Raw genomic sequence first — 21,774 nt, forward strand, 5'->3', positions numbered from 1 at the left:
AGAAGGCTGAGGGGGGATCTAGTGGCCTGTTACAAACTAGTCAGAGGGGACCAGCGGGCATTGGGGGAGTCCCTGTTCCTCCGAGCACTACCACGAGTGACCAGGAATAATGGTCACAAGCTGGCAGAGAGTAAATTCAAATTAGACATCAGGAGGTGCTACTTCATTGTCAGGGCAGCTAGGAACTGGAACCAACTTCCAAGCGAAGTGGTGCCAGCTCCTACCCTGGGGGTATTTAAGACAAGGCTAGACAATCACCTCATTGGGGTTGTTTGACCCCAGTACTTTTTCCTGCCATGGCAGGGGTCAGACTTGATGATCTGCTCAGGTCCCTTCTGACCATACTAACTATGAAACTATCTGAAGTCCCTGGTGGGGGGTAGAAGATATTTCCCAGCTGTAGGGCCAGGTATGGTTCTGGACTGACTCAGGGATTTGGACTTGATTTGGCTTGGAACACAAAACATGTCAATCAATCAATCAGAATTGGCACAAGTTGGGAGCAGGGGCATAAGCTCGTAGAAGGAGAGATTTATGCCCGCCAGCCACAGAAGATACAAAAGAGCTTGGGCACAGGCCTGAGGCCTGCTCCGCCACTGCCCCAAGGGAGGGGAAGACCTCTCAGACCAAAGCGTAAGACCAAGCTGGGAGCACAGTTTTGGGATGAATACCAGGCCAGCGACCCCTCCTCCAGCCCCATGCGGAGAAAGTCCAGGCCGCCGGTGGCCTCGCGTCACCAGCTCCCAGTCATTTCTAGACACGTTTGGCTCAGGGCGGCGCGGAAAGACCCGCGCACTTTTTTCCTATTGAAAAATGCAAGCCGCCCTCCCACTGCGCAGCCCCAAGCCCGAGGGAGGCTGGGCACAGCCCGGCGCCGCCGCTCCGTGCACGTGTGCCTGCCCCACGCTTCCGGCGCGATTCAGACTGTAGCGGCACCGGACACATGACGTGGGGCAGGCGCCGACGGGGCACAGACCCACGGGGACCACACACACACACACGCACGCACGCACCCACGCCCGCCTGCTTGCGACAGAAGATCAGGTCCGGATGATGCTTAGCCATGTCTCCCCGCCGCGCCGCGCGCCACCAGCACAGTTCTGCCCTTTCGCCTTTGACCTCTGCTCTCCGGGTCCTGTCAGGGGGGTAGAGTCCTCCCACAGGGCACCTCCCCGAGCTGCCCGCTGGTGGCGGCTAAATCTCCTAGTGCCGGCTGAGCTTCACTGAGCAACTTCCGACCTCGCACTCCGTGCGCTACCAGCCAGGCCGCCCGCCCGCAGCCGCCTGCAATACCACCCTGCCAGGACCCGCGGCTCCGCCCTGTCTCCTGCCCGCCGCGAGCGCCCCGCCCCCCTTCTCCGCGGCTCTCTTAAAGCGGAGCGTGACGTCATCAGCACGCGACCTTATCTTTGTCAGTGAACAAAATGGCGCCGTACTGTGTCCTGGCAGCTCAGCTACGGGTGAGTGTGGTGGGGTTCGGCCTGGAGGCGGCTGTAGGTTGGGAGCAAGCCCGGCCCGGGGCTGTGGGGTGAGCTGGGTGACCGCTGACAGGTTCGTTGCCGCCGGCGTGGGGCCTCCGCGTCCCTGCCCGCCCTCTTCCCCCTCCCTCCTCCCCCCCGAGGTCAGCGTGTCCCTCGCGCCTCTCCGGCCCTGTTTCCATGGCGACCGCCCCTTCCCGGGAGCGGGCGGCGGGGCAGGCCTCTCCCGGGGGCTGCGGGAGCTGCCTGGCGTTCAAGGTGAGGGCAAGGTGAATGGGGGCCGTCGCCTAAGGGCAGCTTGGACCCGCCTGAGACAGGGGTGGGGCCGCCTTGGCTCAGGCCCTGCCGGTGGCGCGGCAGTCGGCCTAGGCAGTACTGCTGTGGGCGGGCACTCGGGTCGGTGGAGGGCGCTGGGTTGTCATGAGGAATGGCAGTAACATGTGAGAATCACGTGTGCGAGTGCAGGGCTTAGCTACTTTTTTCCCTCCCCTGGGTAGGGAGTAGTAGAGCCCGGCTGCTGCAGCTCCTGCTGGCTAGCTTGCTGTGCCCTGTTTCCTGTTTATTTTGCCCCTGTGCTTGGCAGGTACCAGCTGCCTCTAGAAGGCAGGGCACCCCATAGGCAAAGCCTGCATGGGCCCTGAACTAGGCAAAACAAAACAGGGGGGCAGGACACCAAGCTGCTTTGCTTTCTCTTTCTAACCAGCAAGAACTTTTATCGGTTTGTGCCCTTGAGATGCTGTATCCATGGTGACCTTTAAAAATTGCAGCTCCTTTTGACGTGACCTCCCCATTGTTTTTTGTGCTAAGGCCATCACTTATATGTCTAGAGTTCTGTATCCTCCAGAGGACCTCATTGCTAACCACATTTGCTTTTTAGGACTCGAACTAACTCCAGCAGAGGTCAAATGGGAAGCTCTACTTGAGATCCAGTCTTGGGTGATCTAGGTTTCACTTCCTGCTTTGACCTTGGCTAACTTTTTGTTGCGGTAGTTATTGTAAAGTAACAGCTTGCCTTCAGAGCTGTGCAAGAACATTTTAAGTCTTGATCCATATTTTTAAAGTATCTAACTTGCTTGCATGAAGATCCTACAGAAAAATGTTCTTTTTCCTTAAACTAGGTAAAAGAACCAAATGGTATAATTTGATTTTGGTTCAGAACAAATAGAAATGTTTTACATACAATGGGGTGGACTTGTGGAATCCATTGCTCCAAGAGATGATCTAGTTTAAAGATAAAATTAGGTTTTTATGAAAAGGATAGATTATTAAATGGTAAGTTTGCAAACAAAATGAAGGGTAATCAGCAGGAATCCTGGATTTCTCAGTTTAAAATGGCAAAATAAAAAAAAATCACAAATTCTCTGGTTAAAATGCCCAAAATTGCATTTTTCCACAATTAAAATGAAACCTTGTGTTCAACCAATGTAGATTGATAGCTATCAGTTGAAAGCAGTGTTTTATTAACATCTTTACAACTTTAAAGCAATTTAGAAGCCTACCAGTGCCTCAATTACTATAATAAAATAAATTCTAAATGCCTATAAATTCAGGTGTTCCATTTATTTTTTAGGAGGTTTTTATCATGGAAAAACAGAACTCCCCCAACCCCCTTTGCTCACCAGGATGCGAGTCCAGCTGCAGCTGCGGCTGCCTTGCCCTGTGCTTTGTGGCGCTGATCAGCCCTGATATTGCTCTTCACAGCACCCCCTGATCCTGCTGGTGCCCCTTCCCCCAGCCCTGCTGAAGTGGGGCCTTTAGCTGCCAGAGCTACAGGGCCAGGGACCCAGGGCCACAGCCCCCTGGCCCTTCCAGTAGTGCCCAAGTCCCAGCTGCCACCTGTGAGAGGCAGAGGCTACTGTGACCTGAGCAGAGCACAGAGCCCAGCTTCCCCTCCTTCCACAGGGGACACAACTCTATGCCACCACCTTCACTGCTGCCTGGTCCAGCAGGGGGTACCTCACCTTGGCAATGTGGGGCTACCAGTGGCAGCACCAAGCTTCCCTACCCTACTCTGCCTTACCGCACTGGGTCTTGCCTGCCAGAATGTTGAGGCCTCAGGTGGAGAACAGCAGGGCATGGAGCCCTGAGCCTGCAGAGGGCAGCCTGCACCTGCCTCCACCCTGCACACAAATTTGGGGGGTGCATGCCCATCCACAGGAATGCATGCAGCGGCAGGGAGCCAGTCTCCCCACTGTCCCCCAAATGAGCTGTTCATGGCTTTGTCCTACTCCCCACCTGGGCCCTGTGGCCATGCATTCTGGCCGAGGGCTCCAAGCCCCATGGCCCATATACTGCTCCAGCTGGGCAGCACTCCCAGCCCTGCCCAGCTCCCTTCCTCACTATGGGGGCTTCCACCCTGTGCCCCCTGCAACTTACCTGCTAGAGCTGTGGAAGCTGCTGTCCATGCTATTGTGTGCGCATGCATGTGGCACCCCCTGCCTGATTGCCCTCCTCCTGTTTCCTCTAGCCCAGGGATGGGCAATTATTTTGGGTGGAGGGCTGCTTACTGAGTTTTGGCAAGCCATCGAGGGCCACATGGCAGGCAGCCGGGGGCAGATAAGTATTAATTTTCTAAATTTTTTAGGTACCGCATGGGCTGGATAAAATGGCCTGGCGAGCTACATCTGGCCCACGGGCCTGACTTTGCTCAACCCTGCTCTAGCCCCTTGCAGGCTGAAATTCTGTGAGCCTGCAAGGGGAAACCCACCATTTCCTACATTTTTTTTTCTCCTTGTAAAGGAAAAATTGAGACTTTACTGTGGTTTTTTTTTTTTTTTCGTGGTGAATAGAAAACACTAATCCCTGGTAATTGGATATGCCTTTGGATGGCTTTTGTAGATGAAGATGAATCTTTACCTTTGGATACCATTACGCATATGATAAAGGACTATATAAGAGTAACCTCAATTATGGTAATACCTTCAGTATAGTGTATGACAGATATTGCAGTGTAAACCAATGCAGGAAAACACTGTAAGTAGTGAAGAGTTGTAAATTGCAAGCCTTGGCAGAGTTTAACTCTCTGTACTGGAGTTAGCCAGGTATACTGTCAGCTAGCCCCAAATACAGATCTGATACCAGTAATGGCTGCAAGAAGTCAGGGTCTGTTTCATGATCTCATCTGAAAAGTGGCAACTGTGGCAAAATACTGTCTCTTGCACAGTGTTTGAGAATTGTGGATTCAGAGAGAACAGCAAAAGCAAATAGATCTCATACAGAGCTTTCTGTGTACCTAGGTTTTCATTGGTGGTCTTGTTACAAAGTGCTAAAGCTGCTTGATGGGAGGTAGTACTGTATGCTTGCAGGAAAAGTGGAAGCTCGGAACATGATTATAGCTGCTACTCAAATCCAAAATGAGGTGGGCCTGCAAAATTACTTCCACATGTAATTACGTTCCAGTATAAGAAATGCACTATTAAGCCAAACAATGTCTGGAGATGGCAACCCTCTAGGTCAGTGGTTTTCAACCTTTTTAGGCTCAAGTCACCCCTGCCAGCTCTGAGCTTTCACTTGTTTTTTTGACTACAGAAAAGTAATAGAGCAATTCCTTGCCAAAACTCAGAAAATGAGTTAGAGGTCTGAGCAGTAAAACGAGGTGAGGGGTGGTGAAAAGAATCTAACCAGACCAGAAACTGCTGAAACAGGCATCTGAAACAAGAGTCAGATATTAGTGTGTACAACGTTTTCCTCTCCTTGCTAAGCTAGAAGCAACAGCAGTCATCACAGCTGACCTCTTAATAAAGAGGTCAGAATGCTGCTAACACCATGGATTCTCACTTGAAATCTGAATTTATCTTGTGAACTACGGTTGCACACCTAACAGTGTCAACATTGCATGGCACCCTGCAGTATCCTTGATGAGATCTCAAGGCACCTACGGGTACTATGGCACCCTAGTTAAGAATCTCTACTCTTAAGGTTGTGGGAAAAAACAAAAATGATTGTTTTTGTGGTAGCCCCACCCTGGCCAATGCTGAGACTACAGGGATGGCTCATGTTTAAAAGCGATGCATGGCCTGTGCAGGGAGTGTCTGACTTGCAAGATGGGAGGGGAGAACAGACAGGCTATCCACTTCCTCTCTGTGTAGAATATCTACAGCATTCTATAAACAAGGGTTTCCTCAACTGTGATGCCCTAGATACAGGTGCATTCACCACGGTTTCTGTTTTGTTGTGAATAGGAGCTTAGCTTCCTGGATTTCTCTAATGTATCTGGTGCTCTTCGCAGAATTTTACTTGATCAAATTCCAATTTCAGAAGCTAGTATCTTTCTGTACGTGGATGTTGGCTCCCGGAAGCTTAATGCAGGGCAAGAAATGGGTTGGGGATTTCTTTTAAAGTCAAGACAGGATCAAAAATGTGACCCGATTACCAGTTTTTCAACAGATAAAGGAAGTCTTCCTTGCTTTAAGTGCTCAACTTTTCTTTAAATGCCCAAATGCTCATGTTGAGGGACTAAAAGCTTTCTAGTGCTTACTGGAGAGAGGTGGAAGAGGGAAGGAAGGTTTCTATAGAGGTCTAGAGAAAGGAGGTCCTCATGGTAAACACTAGATGCAAAAGGGGAGAAGCCTCAGCAAAGCATTTGACAGCTCATTCATCCAGAATCTTAAGGTTTGTCTTCAGTGGGACTTTATGCCAGAATAAGATATGGTATGACTTTAGAATGCCATGGGTATTCCAGTACTATTTCCCATGTGGACCCAGATACTGATCAGTATAGACAACTCTGTGGCTGTCAGCAAATCCTTTTTTAATACTGTGAGATTCTTCTAGATTCCCAGGATGGAGATTAATAATTGATTACCCTGTTTCTAGTGATGGGTGGCTTCATCATACCAGTCACAGTCACAAAAAAGGGTGTAAGACTCCTGGCATGGGCATGGGTGTGGGTAGGGGGAAGCAGTGACAGAGCAGGGCTGGAAGCTGTTAGGGTGCTAAACTTCAGAGGATGCTTCAAGTGGCATCTGGTAGTCTTGAAATCCCCTCACGTGGAGGTGGGAATGAGGGCCCAAATAAGCTTCTAAAAATTTATGAAGAGGAGATGGGAGGAAGCTTGGAAGCCACATGAATGTGGCAGAACTGGGGGCCCTTTTAGGCCTTTCAAGTCTTGCTAGAGTTTGATGCTTTTTAGCTGAAGATGATATGAAGGTTTACAGGAAGAGGAGAAAGTTCCTGCATTATTGTAGAATTTTAGGGTTGAGAGCAGAAGTTTTTCTTCAATGAGATGCTGGAGTACTTTGGGTTTTTCTTCCTCTGCACCACTGAGTAGAGACTCGCAATAACCCTGGGAGTTTTTGTGGGATAAAGATCATAAGGTCAGCAACAGAATTGTTGATGTGGACTGGGTAAATAGTTGAAGAGATCAAAGAAAAAACATTGTGTGCCTGGCCAAAAGTCAGCATGTGTACTTTGAACAGTGGGGGATATCTGTCGGTAAGAGAATTGTTTCACCTCCTAGCACTTGTGCTTTGTTCTGAGATTGGGCACTAATTCACAGTGCACTATAGTTTTACATTTCAAAAAAGGAGGGTCAGGTGCTGTGTTTTATTAACTAAATCAGAGTTGCACTTTTTAAAAAATACAAAGAAGATGACTATTTATGTTCTATTTTATGGTGTATGCATTGGCAATCTTAGATCTTTTTTGTCTATTACAGAAATTCACAAGCATGAAGTCAGATGTAAGCCCAGTTCTGGGTCTGGCTGGGTTGTGGGGGGTTCCAATAGTGCCCCCCAGACATGGAGCAGGAACCCAGCAGCTGGACAGCTGGCAGAGTGCCCCCCCATCTCTTCCTTTCTCCCCTATGTAGACATAACAAAGCAAAATGCTCCAAAATAGCAAGTCCCCTGTCTCCCTTCCCTGTTCTACCTCTTTGTTTTCCTAATTTCCACCTATTTTATGTTCTCACTGACTTGGCTTCTTTCATTCCCTTGGAGTCTCAGAACAGTAGAGACTTCCTATACCTGAAGAAGAGCGACGGTGCCCGAAAGCTTCTAAAGAGAACTTTTTTCCAAATACTCAGTTGGTCTAATAAAAGATATCACATCTATGCAAAGAACCTTCCCTGCCAAAATAGCACTTCATTTAAATAGGCTCTGTTTTGGAGCACCTCAGCCAGTTTTGGAGCATTTCAAAAGGCTTTCATGCTTGTATGTATGGCCCTTTTGGAAGGTTTCAAAAGCATTTTGAAATGTTTCAGATATTACATCTGTCCACATCCTAATGGTCCAAATGGTATTCCCCCTCTTTCCCTGCCCCCCCCCCCCCCCCCCCCCCCACACACTTGCCCCATATTACTTGCATACTACTTGTTTTGTAGTTTTGTGATGAGGACACATTGATCTCTTCCATTGTCACAGAACTGATTGAGATTTCAGTCTCCTAGACTACTTGAACCTTTTCAGGTCCTAACACTGCTGAAAACAACATAATAAGATAGAGAGAGTAACTGGTTGTGATAATCCTGCATCAGTAGTTCACAGTTCTTTAGTCAATATTTTGGAGACCGTTGTGCAGAATGTGTTGTAAAGATAGCAGCGGGAAAAATAAAATGGTTGTGGTGATAGGTACAGGAGAAGCCTTTAGCAAGAGATGGCTATCCCAACATAATGGGGAGGATGACTAGAACTGCCAGGTAGAAAGCTAAGTGAACAGATACAAATCTGATCAGAAAGGTGTTTGGGGTCTCTGATACTGGGGGCAGCTCCAAATTTCTGGTCGTGATAAGTAATGTGGATATTTTCAAAGGTGCCTGAGAACTGGGCATCGAAATCTCTTGCGATTGTTCATGGAGCTTGGGTACCCAGAGCCCTTATGCAGCTTTAGAAAGCTCAGCCAGAAAGCCCTCTGATCATGGGATAGTGGCAAGCCCTTGTATGTAGGGGACAGTTCAGTTTTCCTGGTGTTTCTACTAAGAGGACCTGCTGGGATGCTGGGTATTTTTATATCAATACCTGCAGCTCATAGTGTGCACGAAGTCCATCAGTTTATTTCCATGTCACTGAATACTTGAAAATGGCAAAGTCTTCAGTCACTGCTGTTTTAAGGTTGATTTGTGAATGAGTGGTTTTAGAGAGATTTATTTTTGATCCCTTCAGTCTCCTTGATGTTTTATTTTTACTATTCTCCAAGGTTTTAATACTCATTACTAGACAGTAAGCTGGAAAGAACTCTGTCTGCCTTGGGTCTGAGGGTGGTACAGCATGGCTCCTTCCCCCCTGAAAAAGGAGCTCAGGTGCTACAGCTCAAGTGGGGAAGGGGGCAGGAGAATATTTCCCATGTGTTGAAAAGTTTGAGCCCCCTGTAAAACTGACACCCTCTTCTGGCTTGCCATAGTAGAAGAGCACAAGGGGTGAACTTTCACTGCCACCATAACAGAATTTCCAACATGTGAGGACTCCCTAGGGGGAGTTCTTGCCCTCAAAGCATTGGGATAATGTCTGTCTTTGTGAACAGAGGACAAAGATGACACTGGGGCTGTGTCTACAGCATCTCCGTATTGGGCCCTGGGTTGTTGCCAAGAAACAAGCCCTGCCTGTGTGTTGAAACTGACATTTAAGCTGTGTGGACAGCATAGAGGGTTTCTGAGCCTGGAGTCCAGCACTACTCTCAGGGTTTGTCTCAGGAGAGGCAGTGTGTGGCACAGGGACATGCATCCAAGATCCCTTTAAGCAGTCTCTGCTTGATTGCTGGGTGTGGAAGCAAGTGGGTAGGTCCTGGATGCAGTCACATAGTCAACTAAGTGACTGTGTTTGCCTCTGATCGCTGCCATTTGTCTTTATGCAGCTCTTTTCATGATGGTGTGACTGAAGACATGTTACACACACCCACAGGGATTGTTCCAGCTACTAAATCCAACTTTTAATAGTGCATGAGTCTCCTTCATGATGGTGGCTTTGGTATGCAAAGAAAAATGTGTATTCATTTGAAAAAGCAGGGGAAGGGACTGCTATGATCTGACCTGTGCAGTTCTGCTGTAAATGTCCAATTCATGTTTTTGTTTGTTTTTTTTTCCATCAGTTCTCTGCTACAAGACTCATTGCTGAGGGGATGTAAATTTGGGTTTTTTGCTGTAGCTAGTATGTTGTAGGAAGACGGTGCCCTGAAAACTTGTACATCAAATATTGTACTTACCCTTTTTATTAAAATAAATAAGTAAAAATAGTGATGCATGTCCTGAATTCAAGGTACTTGCATAGAAAGAAAGTTGACAACAAAAATGGAGCTTTCCTCTCTTCCCCATAAATCCTTTAGCACAGCAAATGGAAGCATGCTGGTATCACTACAAGTAGTGCCTGCTGTGGGTAATCTAGTCAAATAGGTTTAATATTGGGTTGTGCTGTCACTGCACCGGGTACATGTCCACTGAACAGGCTAGATCTTTCAAAGCTACGTAATCGCCTTTAGTCACTTACCTATCAGAATGAGATTTTTAGAAATCGGAGCTGGGAACCAAACACCAAAGGTTATACTTTGTCATGTGAAATCACTTTGCAGATGCCTGGTACCTAATAATGATCTGCAATTTTTCTTTTTCAGCAAGCCCTGAGTAATGGTGTACGGAGATACCATGTTGCTCCTGTTATGTGCCAGCGGGCAAAGGTGGCCATGAGCCACTTCGAGCCTAATGAATATATTAATTATGAGACACTTGAGAAGAACATCAATATCGTCCGTAAGAGGTAAGGTTGGGAGGTTAAGAGAGTTGGTTGCGGAGAACCAGCCGTGACTCCCTGCCCCTGCCTTGTTTCTCTGATACCAGCTTTACATGACTAGTGTTTCAGGAAAAAGCAAACCAGCTAGCATCTTCCATGTAGTGGAAGAATGTATGGCAAACCTGTTGGGCACCACTGTTATATGCTGAGAATCAGGCTGGCCTCATGGAGGGCATGCTGAGGAGCACTAGATTTCAGACAACTGCCAACAGTAGATAGTATGTTTTGTTTAACAGCTTTTTAAGGCATGAGCTTTAATGTGCTAGGCTTTAATCTGTTGTTATTCAAAGAAACTGATGTGGTTAATGATCAGTACTAGCATGACTTGTTTTTTAAAAAAAATAAAAATAAAAAGAGTCCCTGTTCTCCCTCCTTAGCACATTTTCCCCAGAGAAGTTGCCCTCCTGCCTGCTGGTGCTTGGATACCTAATGCGCACAAACTTGTGAATTCTGTCTGTTGACAAATTGATGGACTTCCAGGTCACTGTTTTTACTCCAGTTTTATCTTGGCAGTAGTTGAAAGCCGTCTTTTAATGGACTAGTCCGTGTCCTTTGTGAAACGAGCTGTTTGTCTGATTTCTATTTGTTGAAACGAAGTTACTGCATCACAAAAAACATCACCATTGTCAATGGCTTCTGTATGAGTATGTCGGGGAAGAACCCCAGAACTGAGCGCTCCATGGACACCAAACTTTGATTTCACCTTGGCAAGTCTAAACTTGCCATGGGATGTGACATTTTGTGAGTGCAATGATTTGTCAGTTCTATGGATATGTTTTTAAACATGGCCTGCAATCATCCCCTGGACTATGGTCACAAAACTAGGCAGCGTGGGATGACTGTCTTTCCCTGTGCCCATGTGATAGAACTTCCAGGAATAAATACGACTGCTTTAGGAAGGGCTGCTGATGGCTATTTAAGGATGCTTATCTTATGTCACTATTGAACCAAACCTCCTGCCATTCTCTCATGTTTTAGATGTTGGCACTAACTGCACAGTTATTGGACAAGCAAGTGGTTCACTACTACACAAAGTGCCTTGGGAGCCTGGTTCCTTCTGGGTGTTGTGCTTGAGAAAAGTTTTGGCATGCCATTCTTCTTGTTGATAAATAGGGTGAAAATTGAAATGTTTGAGCTGATGATATTCAGGTGTCTCTTTGTTGTCTGTTTTCCCCACAGGTTAGACCGTCCCTTGACCTTGTCTGAAAAGATTGTATATGGGCACTTAGATGACCCGGTGAAACAGGATATTGAGCGGGGCAAGACCTACCTGCGCCTGCGGCCAGACCGTGTGGCCATGCAAGATGCTACTGCTCAGATGGCAATGCTGCAGTTCATCAGCAGTGGACTGCCCAAGGTGGCAGTGCCCTCTACCATCCACTGTGACCACCTTATTGAAGCCCAGATAGGTGGTGAAAAGGATCTTCAGAGAGCTAAGGTTATTGTAGCACCAGGACTTAAGAAATAAAAGTTTTCTTCTGTGTTTGAAAGCCTTGATCCATTTCAGTTTTCAAAAGCACAGTTACACACTAGCACTATAGGCAGGCATAGTAGAAAAGCAAAGTTCAGTTCCAGCCCTAAAGAGTCTATCTAGCCTGAACTAGTCTAATCCATCAGATGATTTATAGGGTGAAATGTAAGGATGGGAAATACAGCCTTAGCTTATTGATGGTGGGGAAGCCCATGGGAAAAGGGATCTTTGGGAAGGAGGGGGCCATTTCTAAGCCATAAGGGAAGTAATTTTAAATGGTAGGGCATGAAAACTGTCAGATACAGATTCCTAAGTTTTTCTTCAGGAGCAGTCAGTACCTGATAGTTCACAGTAAAGTGAGACAAAAACCTCCAGAATGTCTCTGACCACATGTTCACTCATATGTCATGGGTTAGAAGAAAGGAATTCTTTCCTGTTCCCTACCAAGGGATCAGCTGTGAAGGATGCTGTTGCTTGTAGTTTTCTGGTTAAGCCAAGTGAGCTGCAAATGTTGTACCTACTAATATTGCTCTCATTTTGAAAGTCAGTTTCAGCTGGTCTGGCTAGATTCTTGTCCCCACCACTCACCCCAATATAATGGTCAGATCTCTCCCTCATTTTGGTGCTTCTCTCTGCCAGGTACAGCCTGTCAATTGGTAGTGTGCTGCTTTCTGGACTTGCCCCTCTCATGGTCTGAAGTGAGCCATATCCAGACTTGTCAGTCAGTAGGAGAATTGTTATGACATTAAATTTAGGAGAGAGCATAACAACTGAAAGGGGTTGAAATCCTGAAGGACCTCTTTTTCTTTGTTAGAACCTGGAAATATACAGCAACAGATGGAAAGATAGAGGGCTGCCAGTGCTGTTGCACCATCAGGGTGAGGGAAGATTGTCTGGAATAAGCTCTGTTTTGTAATTGTTTAGGTAAGGTGACCATGCCTAAAAGACCTTCTCATGTGTCCTGAACAGTGGGAGGAATTACACCTGGGTATTACTCTGGGGAATCTTTCTCTCTCTCTCTCTCTGTGTCTATGCCTGCATACATGGCAGGAACAGGCATCTACATTTTCTTATTTGTGGATATTTGTGATGCCAAGCAACTCTTTCCTTGCTCAACCCTATTAAAATTTTAATAAAGTGAAATTCTACCACTCATAAAAAATGAGGCGATGAGCAAATTTCCCCTTGTTGTGGGTATTTGTCCTATACGTTACTTCAGGCCTGAGAGTTGTGCAAAGAGGTTCCCACTCTGGAGCCGCCTTCCTAAAGACTGTTTTCTTTCTTCTCTTTTTTTCCCCCCCTCCCTGCTGTGGCACTGACCTGTTCTTGCTCTGGGCACTGAGTTTGTTTTCTGTAGCGTGATTGTGTTCTTTATGGCAGATCTTCTGCAGCCCGCCCCCTGCTTCCCTCTGCCATCCATTTTCCGACTAGAGCAAGCAATGGTCTTGCCTTTTCTCTGATCGGGTTCCGCTCCTTGCGTTGCCAGTTGGCATGGAATGAATGCTGGCAAAGCAGAGAGTGATTTGGATCTGGTCCTGGCACATCAGCATGCTCAGTTTGGGAAGAGTTGCACAAACATAGTGAAATGACCTGACTCCCAGTGAAAACAAGACTTCAAGACCTGCCATTGCCTCATGGGAAACTTGAGTAAATGCTCTGTGCACAGACAATTCTTCCATTATCTCCAGCTTCCCCTTTTTTTTTTCATTTTGAAGAGTGCCTGCATGAGAACAGAGCCCTTAAGCAGGGAGTGTATGTAGTCTTGTCTTATCTGCTCTTCCACTTCTCTGGCAAGAAACCCTGAGGATATAATGCTGTCATACTTCCATGGCAACCATAGTTATTGTTACAAGTAGACCCCCTTGGTGAATGTGATGTCACAGCAAAAAGCAGTGTTATATAATTGTTAGATAAGGAGATTTGGATTCTGTTTCTAGCAGCAGCTGTGTGCAGGTCACTTAATTTTTCTGACTCCCTTTTTTTTGTGTGTGGCTTTTTTGAAGTGGTTGGAAAAGCTCTTGAGAGATCACTTAGTGATCCTTCCCTCTAACACCTGGAAGGAGCTATCTCTAAGCCATCCCAGATAAATGTTTCTCTGATGTGCTCAACTTCCAGTGATGTAGATTCCACAACCTCTAGATAATCCATTCCAATACTTAATTGCCCTTAGTTCTTTTTAACATCCAGCCTAAATATCCCTTGTTGCAGTTAAAGTCCATCACCACTCGTCTGGTTGCCAGCTACAACAATTGATTGCTATCCTCTCTTACAAATAGCCTTTTGAAGACTTATTAAATCCCTCTTCAGTCTTCTCTTTAGTGAAAATCTCAATTCTTCTGGCCTTTCCTCATATCATGTCATCCAGTAGCTTCTCTTACTTTATTGGGCTCTTGTGTCAGTTGGCCCCAGTACTCCCAGTGTAGTCCCACTGCTGCTGAATGAATAGAGTAGAAAAACCTTTCTGTGACTTGCATATGATCCTCTTGTTAATGTATCTGAATGTACTGTGAGCCTGTTTTAAACAATATTATACCACCTCTAGCTTGTGAACCACTAGAGCTGCAGTCTAGATGTGCATTTGTTGTTTCTTCCTAGTGTAACACTTTGGGTTGACCTCACTGAATTTTATTTGATCTATTCTAGTCCAATTTTCCAGTCTGTTACAGTCGCTTTGAATCCTAATCCTGTCTTCTGAAGTACTTGCTTATTGTACCTAGCTTGGTGTCATAAATGGCTACTTAGCTCCACCCTGTAAATCTTCAATGTAGATGATGAACTACACTGACCCCAGTCAGACCCCTGGGAGCAGCCACTTGATCCTTCTTCCCTGTTTGGCCTTGAACTGTTGATGATTAGTCTGGTGATTGATTTAGTCTGTAATGCTTCTTAAAGAGCTTTGAGACTATTTAATAAAGGGCACTACACACAAACAAAGGTGATGGAGAAACAAGAAAGAAAATATCATGGATTTTCTATGGAAGCAGGATGCTTGCTAAGTAGTGCTCCTTCATTATTTTATTTTACAATACTTCTATGGGAATGGGGATGGTCTTAAAGCCCTGTCATGTTAGGAGATGCTGTAGGGAAGTTGCAAGATGCTGGGTTCAGTGCTGGAGTTACTGAGTGAAATTCTGTTGGCTGTTGCACAGGGGACAGGATCAGGTGGTGACACTGGTCTTTTCTGGCCTTAAAGTCAGGAACACTGGGGAGTCGGCAATACTGAAATTGAGTCTCCCTTTCACTTCCCACAGACCTCACGATGAGAAATTTGTGCTGGGGGAGGAGGGGTGGTGCTGAGATATAGCTTTATAGGGAGAAAATAGAATATAAGTTACTAATGGTTTGCCTTTTAATTATCTGAATAGGATATTAACAAGGAGGTGTACAACTTCCTAGCCACAGCTGGTGCCAAGTATGGAGTAGGGTTCTGGAAACCTGGATCAGGAATCATCCACCAGGTAAAGTGGACCTAACTGCAGTTGTTGAATAGCTCTTTACTTTGGCAAGTGCTTGCATACAGCTACTTGAAAGCAGTTACAGGGAGGCCTTCCCTACAAGGTAGGATCCTTCATGTTGGGGCTTCTACCTTCCCTACAGTGTTATGGTGAAGTTATTCCTTGCCTGTTCTATCCTGCTTGTATAGTCTACAAGGAGACTGGTGCACAACTCTGACCTAGGCTATTAGCTTCTGTGAAACGTCTGCTGGTCAAACTCCAACCAGCAGTCTACAGGGAATGTCAACACCAAGAGTCCAGTTCAAGGCTATGCCCTTTCACACGTCTTAATACGTAATGGGCTATTTTAGCCAGGCTGGAGCACTAAAGCAATACTGCTGAAGTAGCTTGTGGAGGCAGTTCAGGTTGCCTCTTGTGTGTGAGGGTGGGGAGGGGAAGGTATTTAAATTTAAAATCAACTTTTATAATCTTGGTTTCAATAAAATTAATAAATTAAAACTTAATGTAGGGGAAGAAATGCAAATGTGGCAGCACAGTGCTGAGAACAATAAAGCATAATCAGTTTAAAGTCCACTGCTCAGTGAAGTGAACTAAAAGTAGCATTTGAATGAGTTTCTAAAATCTATTGTCCTTGTTGTATCTTAAAAGGATACAGTCAACTCAAGAAATCACTCTCAACTTTCTTTACTTATTTTAAGTGACGCTTCTGATCACTGAAATAGAGATTGGAGGGAGTACCCCTATCTTGCCCTGTTTGTTTTGTGTGTTAGACAGAACTTAGTTTCGTAGTTTCCCTATGTGTAAAAGCACAACCCAAATTGACAGGGGAAAGAAGTGGGAAGGAGACTGTGCTGTTGCCAGCTGTGATGATTTTTACAGTGGGGACTCAGTTAAAATGTGTCTTGCCTATAAATCAAGTCATCTAGCTAATATTGTAATTATTTCTTCCACAATAAGACTTAAAGTATAGTGGGTGAGGTGTGGGGACAGCTTGGTTCTACCACTGCTTTGGAACCAGTTGTTAACACTTGCCACATGCCACTGTCTTAGTGTTTTCTGCTGTTTTCACTGTAGTTTCTGAACACCTTCCATGTGAAATGGGTTCCACAAGACATTACCATCTTTTGGGTATTTCTCTGAGCATGGGATTTTTGGGTTGATTAGTTATCCTTAGAGCCCAAAAGTCCAACCAAGAAGTCAGTGTTCTACCATTCTAATGATGGGAATGCCTTAGCGGCACTGGGAATAAACTCTGGCGTATTCCCTTGATCCAGTGAATGATGACTTTTTGGGACAGGACCCAGGAGAGCCTTCTCCTTGCCAAGGCCCAAGGTAACAATGCTCTTCTATAAAAGTGTAGCTTAGCAGAGAAGTGCTTGATGCAGAGAGGTCTCAGAGTAGCCCTTGCTATACTTGATGAATGAGAGTCTTAAGCTGATGCTTGATTCCTGGTGTTCTGTCACTGGGGGCCAGGGAGTATTAAATAGGTCTTTATTAAACAGACATTGAAAACAGACTTTAGTTGATGGAATTTTATATGGATTTCTTAACTCTGCATGATGCTGTGTTTATCAACATCTTTAATTTGTACACCACTCTAGGCAGAGAGATGTGCTCTGGATATCTGGCAAAGAGCCAGTTGGGTAACTGCACTGCATTTAGTCAGGAACAGGTAGGGATGGAATCTTTAAAATGAATATGAGCTTGCAACCCAAAAATAAGCTAGTGATCATCTTGGAATCACTGCCCACAAATTGAGTTGCTCATTTAATCCAGATCTCCCTCAGCTCCTGGTTGTGCATTGCACAGTCTTATGCTTGTTTGCATGTCCTCTTCCCTTCTCTTCTCTCCCCTGCCCCTCCCCCCGACCTTTTTTTTTTTTTTTTTTTTTTAAGATCATTTTGGAGAACTACGCATACCCTGGTGTTTTGCTGATTGGCACAGACTCCCACACACCCAATGGAGGTGGCCTGGGGGGAATTTGCATAGGAGTGGGAGGAGCTGATGCTGTAGATGTCATGGCAGGAATCGCATGGGAGCTCAAGTGTCCAAAGGTGAGACAACAGAGGAAAAGTTAATTCCCCTTGTGAAACAAGCTGACATGAGTATGAAAGGGCAGTGGCATTTGGGGCTTTTGGAACTTGGGTTTGAAAATGTCCCCCTTAACCGGCATCCTATCTGCTTGTAAATGGTGGATTCTGGGGAGTGGACCCACTCAGAAGTGAGGTAGAAGAATGTGGCTTTGAGATGCATTCCATTGCTACCAATTTTTCCTGTTGTTGGTGCTGCTTAGGTTATTGGTGTGAAGCTGACTGGCAAGCTGTCAGGTTGGAGCTCTCCTAAAGACGTGATCTTGAAAGTGGCTGGCATCCTCACTGTGAAAGGTGGCACAGGTGCCATCATAGAGTATCATGGGCCTGGAGTGGACTCCATCTCTTGTACCGGTGAGGCACTACTAACTCACTTACCTGCTGAGAGGCAATTGTGGAAGTTGCTGAATCTGGGCAATGCTGTACAGCTTGATGCAGTTTGCCAGTCTGGGGTATGGGAATAAGCTGCAGCTGCAGTGGGATAACCAGGGCAAAGTTTTATAAGAACAGACTCTGGCACTTCAGGTCATAAGCAGATCTCAATCTCGGGTTCTGCTGCAGTTCGGTATTGCATGGTTGTGTCTTGTTGCCGGCATTGAAAACTGTTGTCTGTCTCTCCCGTGCATGCACAATTCTAAAGCGGACTTACATTTTGGTCTTAGCCTCTAGAAGCAGTAGACTGGGGAGATTTGGACAGACTATGTCCCCTGTATGATGAGACTTGTCTGGATTTGAAATGCTTCTCAGGTGTCACCACTGCACCTGTGAATGAGGGCTCTTATCCTCAAATCATGAAAACCTGCTGGCTTTTCAGTTTCAGTCAGTGAGAACTTTTTACTCTATTTAACCTGTCTTTGGTGGCCACCAAGACCACTGTATAGTCAGCTCCTCTGGTAAAGAATAATCCAGTGTAGCTGCAGAATCTGCCTCCACTTCAGTGCAGGCAATGAAGACACTGGTGCTTTCACTGCTAAATAGAAGCTTGATGACATACCACCTTCTGGCATATTACATGGTTATTTCTTCCCACTTCCCTTGACCATTAAATGTCTGAGCCCAGAACCTCTCCCTTGCAGGTACTTAGAGATGGTCCATTTTGATCTATTGTTCCATTAGTTTGATCTGATGTGAAAGTAGGTTCCTGTGTCTGTTACCCTATTGTGTCCTGGCCTTACTGTCTTCCCCACGATTTTGCTTTTGCAGAGCTTAGTACCTTTTTGAACCCTGACTCAGTCTGGGTCTCTCTTCCATCTTTCTGTAGGAATGGCAACAATCTGTAATATGGGAGCAGAGATTGGTGCCACCACCTCCATTTTCCCATATAACCAGCGAATGAACAAATACTTAAAGAAGACTGGGCGAGCTGGTAAGAGGGCCTGAAGAAGGGTGTCTTGTGGCAAAGCCAGTTTCTTCTGACTTGATCTGTTCCTTCTTTCATGGGGGGGTGGTACCCAGAACAGACAGCACAGTAGAAATTTCACATCAGTTCTTCATAGGGAAAGCAAAGAAATGGTGCTTTGGACAGATTCACTAAGGACCTTCCTGGATTTGGAGGAGGAGGTCTTTGCACTGTCTTAGTCGGACACAAGTATTTCAAACATACTCTGTTAGATTACTCTTTCCTTCTTGACTACAGCTGTCAAATTCTTTAAGAACCTGTTATTTTGCATGGCAATTGCTAAGGGAATGGGATGAAAATGCAGCTGTCTAGTTCAGCAGTGGCTGCAGCACCCAAAAGACATTGATAGGATGCCAGACACAGGAGTACAGACCAGATGTTAATTGAATAGTGGTCTCTCAGGTCATTGGTGAGAGAGGGGATGTCAGGTCATTGGGTTCCTCACCTCCCCTCTCTCACCAGTGTTTTGTGGGATTGGGAATGATCTATGGGGAGTTTCCCCTCAGGATATGCAGTGTACAGCACTTCTAAATTGTCAATCCCTTCTACCTCCCCACTGCTATATTTCCCAGCTTTCCTTTCTTTCTGATTTCAGACGTTGCTGCTTTGGCAGACGAATTTCAGGAGCACTTGCAGCCTGATGCGGGTTGCCACTATGACCAGGTCATTGAAATCAACCTCAATGAGGTGAGATTTGGCTCATTGCTTTGTTTAAACAATCAAGGAAAACATGACTTTGCCACACATGAATTCAGGGCAAGGCCCAAACTTCAGGTTCTTTATTGGCAAGTGCCTAGGACAGCTTGGAGTGCTGCAGAGGAACAAAAAAACTTGTATACCTAAAGGTCTTAACTTAGACATGACCTAGAGTAGTGAATGATGGGGATGGCATGAGACTCAGAGGAGGCAGCTGGCACTGAGAGAGTGTGATGGTGGCTCAAGCAAGTGTTACTTGAGGTTTCTGTATAATGGGAACCCCAAGTTGTGCCTCCTGGCAGTCTGTCCTGTAAGCTATCAATTCTTACTGCCCTGGTGGTTGCCTTTACTAGAATTTGACAGCATTCCTTGAGCTTTTCTATCTGCTATTCAGAGACCCTCCTCTGACTTGAAAAGAAAAAAAAAAAAAAAAGAAGCTTTTCCTACTGAGACATAATTGTGAAAGGAATCAATTTGCTCTTAAATATTGCTGTTTGCTTTTATTATAGTGCCTGGGTGGCCTTTGAGCATTGTTGTATGCATTCTTTTGCCTCTAATCCCTCATTACCATTCATTATTTCTTAAAGCTGGAGCCACATATCAATGGGCCTTTCACACCAGACCTAGCACACAAGGTTACAGAAATTGGCATTGTGGCAGAAAAAGAGGGCTGGCCACTGGATATTAGAGTTGGTGAGTAGCTTTTGCCCCTTGGTCTGTGCTTTTCCTTGCTAAATGGATATTCCTGCTTCAAAGTAACTGGTCACCTGTCCCAGACTTGTCCAAATGCATCATCCACTCCCTATCTTCCCAGTAAACTTGCAGTTTTATAGCTCGATATCCACTGAACCCTGCTAATTGCTTGGAAAGAGGGCATTGTTTTGGATCATGTGTTCAGGGAGAGAGATGGGCAATATGAAAGATGGACATTAATCCAGGCTTTTAGGAGACTCTGCCAGGTTCTTGTCGTCTTGGGAATTGCTTCCTGAAGATGGGGATGCTGTGAAGATTACCTGATAGGACAATTATCCAACATAGACAGCAGATGGAGTTGTAAACTAAACTTTTTAGAAAAGGTCCTGTGAGAGAGAAGGTTAAGTGGGTTGTATTCTAGTCTTGGAGGTCTTGTGGGGAACATTATTGGGGATCCAAGTGTGAGCTTGCTTTGCTGTAAATATGATACATGCTTAGGTATCATAAGCAGGCTGCCTATGTGGTTTTCACTCCAGGGGTAAATGGTGGGCTAGACCTGACAAGAGGTCATAGAGACTGCTGTTTGAAAGTTTTCCCCATGGTTAGTACTATAGTGTTGTCTCCAGGTTAATGCTATAGTTTTGTATCAGTTTTGTCATGAGTGCCTGACTGCCTGAAGGGAGAAAATGAGGCTCCTAGAGAGCTGCGGCACAAGGTTGCCAAGCCAAAATATTTATTTATTTTACTGACAACCAAATGTTTTTACTGATGCATGTTTTATGTAATGTCTAGGATCTAGCAGAAAGACTACATTGACAAGAGTTGGGATTATATTTAACACCATAGTTTAAAAAAAAAAAGTGGTTCTCAGTATATATTTAAAAAAAAAAAAAAATTCAGATAATCAGTTAATTTTTTTTTTTTCTTGGGTTGGCAACTCTGCTTCATTACAACAGTGGTTGTACAATGTGCTGTCCACACCCTTCACTATAGTGCCACCCCTGTCCCTGGCACAGACCCCTAAAGAAGGACTACTGTTCACCTACCTGTGAAGCAAGCAGTGGTACAGACAGGTGATGACATACAGCAGCATGAGCTGGGTGGAGGCTCCCCTGAGCTACAAAGCCTTGTGAGAATGCTCAGTGCAGGGTGCTGTGCCCACTAAGGCACCAGATGGCTTGGCTCTGCTCCACTCTCTGCCCTTCAGTGCTTTGCCTCTGGCTTCTTTCTGATGACAGATCTTCAGTCAAATTAATGGTTGCTTGTTCTCTTTTATGACCTTACAGATGAGGTTTTAGCCCCCCCTTTTTGGGGGTTAGGGGGGCTTGTTTGTTTTATAACAAACTATCCATACACTTTTATGGACAATTGGCAACCCTGCTGGGGGGGGGAGAGAGTAGTTTCAGCGAGGACAGAGGTGGAGTCAGAGGAAGGATAGTAGGAAATGCAGTGGCACAATAAAGATCTGTTTAGAGCTGAGTGGTCTGTTGTGTACTCTGACCCCCTCCCTCCCAGCTTTGAAGAAGTTTGCAGATAATTCCAAGCTGGAAGGGAGTAGCAGATATACTGGAGAGTAGGGCTAGGATTCAGAGTGACCTAGACAAATTGGAGGATTGGGCCAAAAGGAATCTCATGAGGTTTAACAAGGACAAGTGCAAAGTCCTGCACTTGGGACAAGACAATTTGATGCACTAGTACAGGCTGGGGGCTGACTGGCTGGGCAGCAGCTCTGCAGAAAAAGACCTGGGGGTTACAATCATGGGTGACTGGTGCCTCCT

At 45.7% G+C, this 21,774-nt stretch overlaps 2 protein-coding genes across 2 annotated transcripts in view; one reads left to right on the forward strand and one right to left on the reverse strand.

Annotated features, from left to right (window-relative positions):
- The window catches only part of PHF5A (PHD finger protein 5A), an 11,932-nt gene extending 10,723 nt beyond the window's left edge, over nt 1-1,209 (reverse strand). The window contains exon 1 of the mRNA XM_019545020.1: nt 1,014-1,209. Within this exon, the coding sequence (XP_019400565.1) occupies nt 1,014-1,065 (52 nt within the window). The 5' untranslated portion in view covers nt 1,066-1,209. The remainder of the gene's footprint in view (nt 1-1,013) is intronic.
- A 146-nt stretch (nt 1,210-1,355) lies between these two features.
- Nucleotides 1,356-21,774, forward strand: part of ACO2 (aconitase 2) — a 32,300-nt gene continuing 11,881 nt past the window's right edge. Inside the window, exons 1-9 of the mRNA XM_019545015.1 lie at nt 1,356-1,460; nt 10,017-10,159; nt 11,372-11,630; nt 15,029-15,121; nt 17,014-17,172; nt 17,412-17,562; nt 18,470-18,574; nt 19,203-19,294; nt 19,891-19,996. Of these exons, the coding sequence (XP_019400560.1) occupies nt 1,425-1,460; nt 10,017-10,159; nt 11,372-11,630; nt 15,029-15,121; nt 17,014-17,172; nt 17,412-17,562; nt 18,470-18,574; nt 19,203-19,294; nt 19,891-19,996 (1,144 nt within the window). The 5' untranslated portion in view covers nt 1,356-1,424. The remainder of the gene's footprint in view (nt 1,461-10,016; nt 10,160-11,371; nt 11,631-15,028; nt 15,122-17,013; nt 17,173-17,411; nt 17,563-18,469; nt 18,575-19,202; nt 19,295-19,890; nt 19,997-21,774) is intronic.

This window comes from Crocodylus porosus, unplaced genomic scaffold, assembly GCF_001723895.1.
Source record: "Crocodylus porosus isolate Cpor-Errol unplaced genomic scaffold, CroPor_comp1, whole genome shotgun sequence".
NCBI classification, from domain to species: domain Eukaryota; kingdom Metazoa; phylum Chordata; order Crocodylia; family Crocodylidae; genus Crocodylus; species Crocodylus porosus.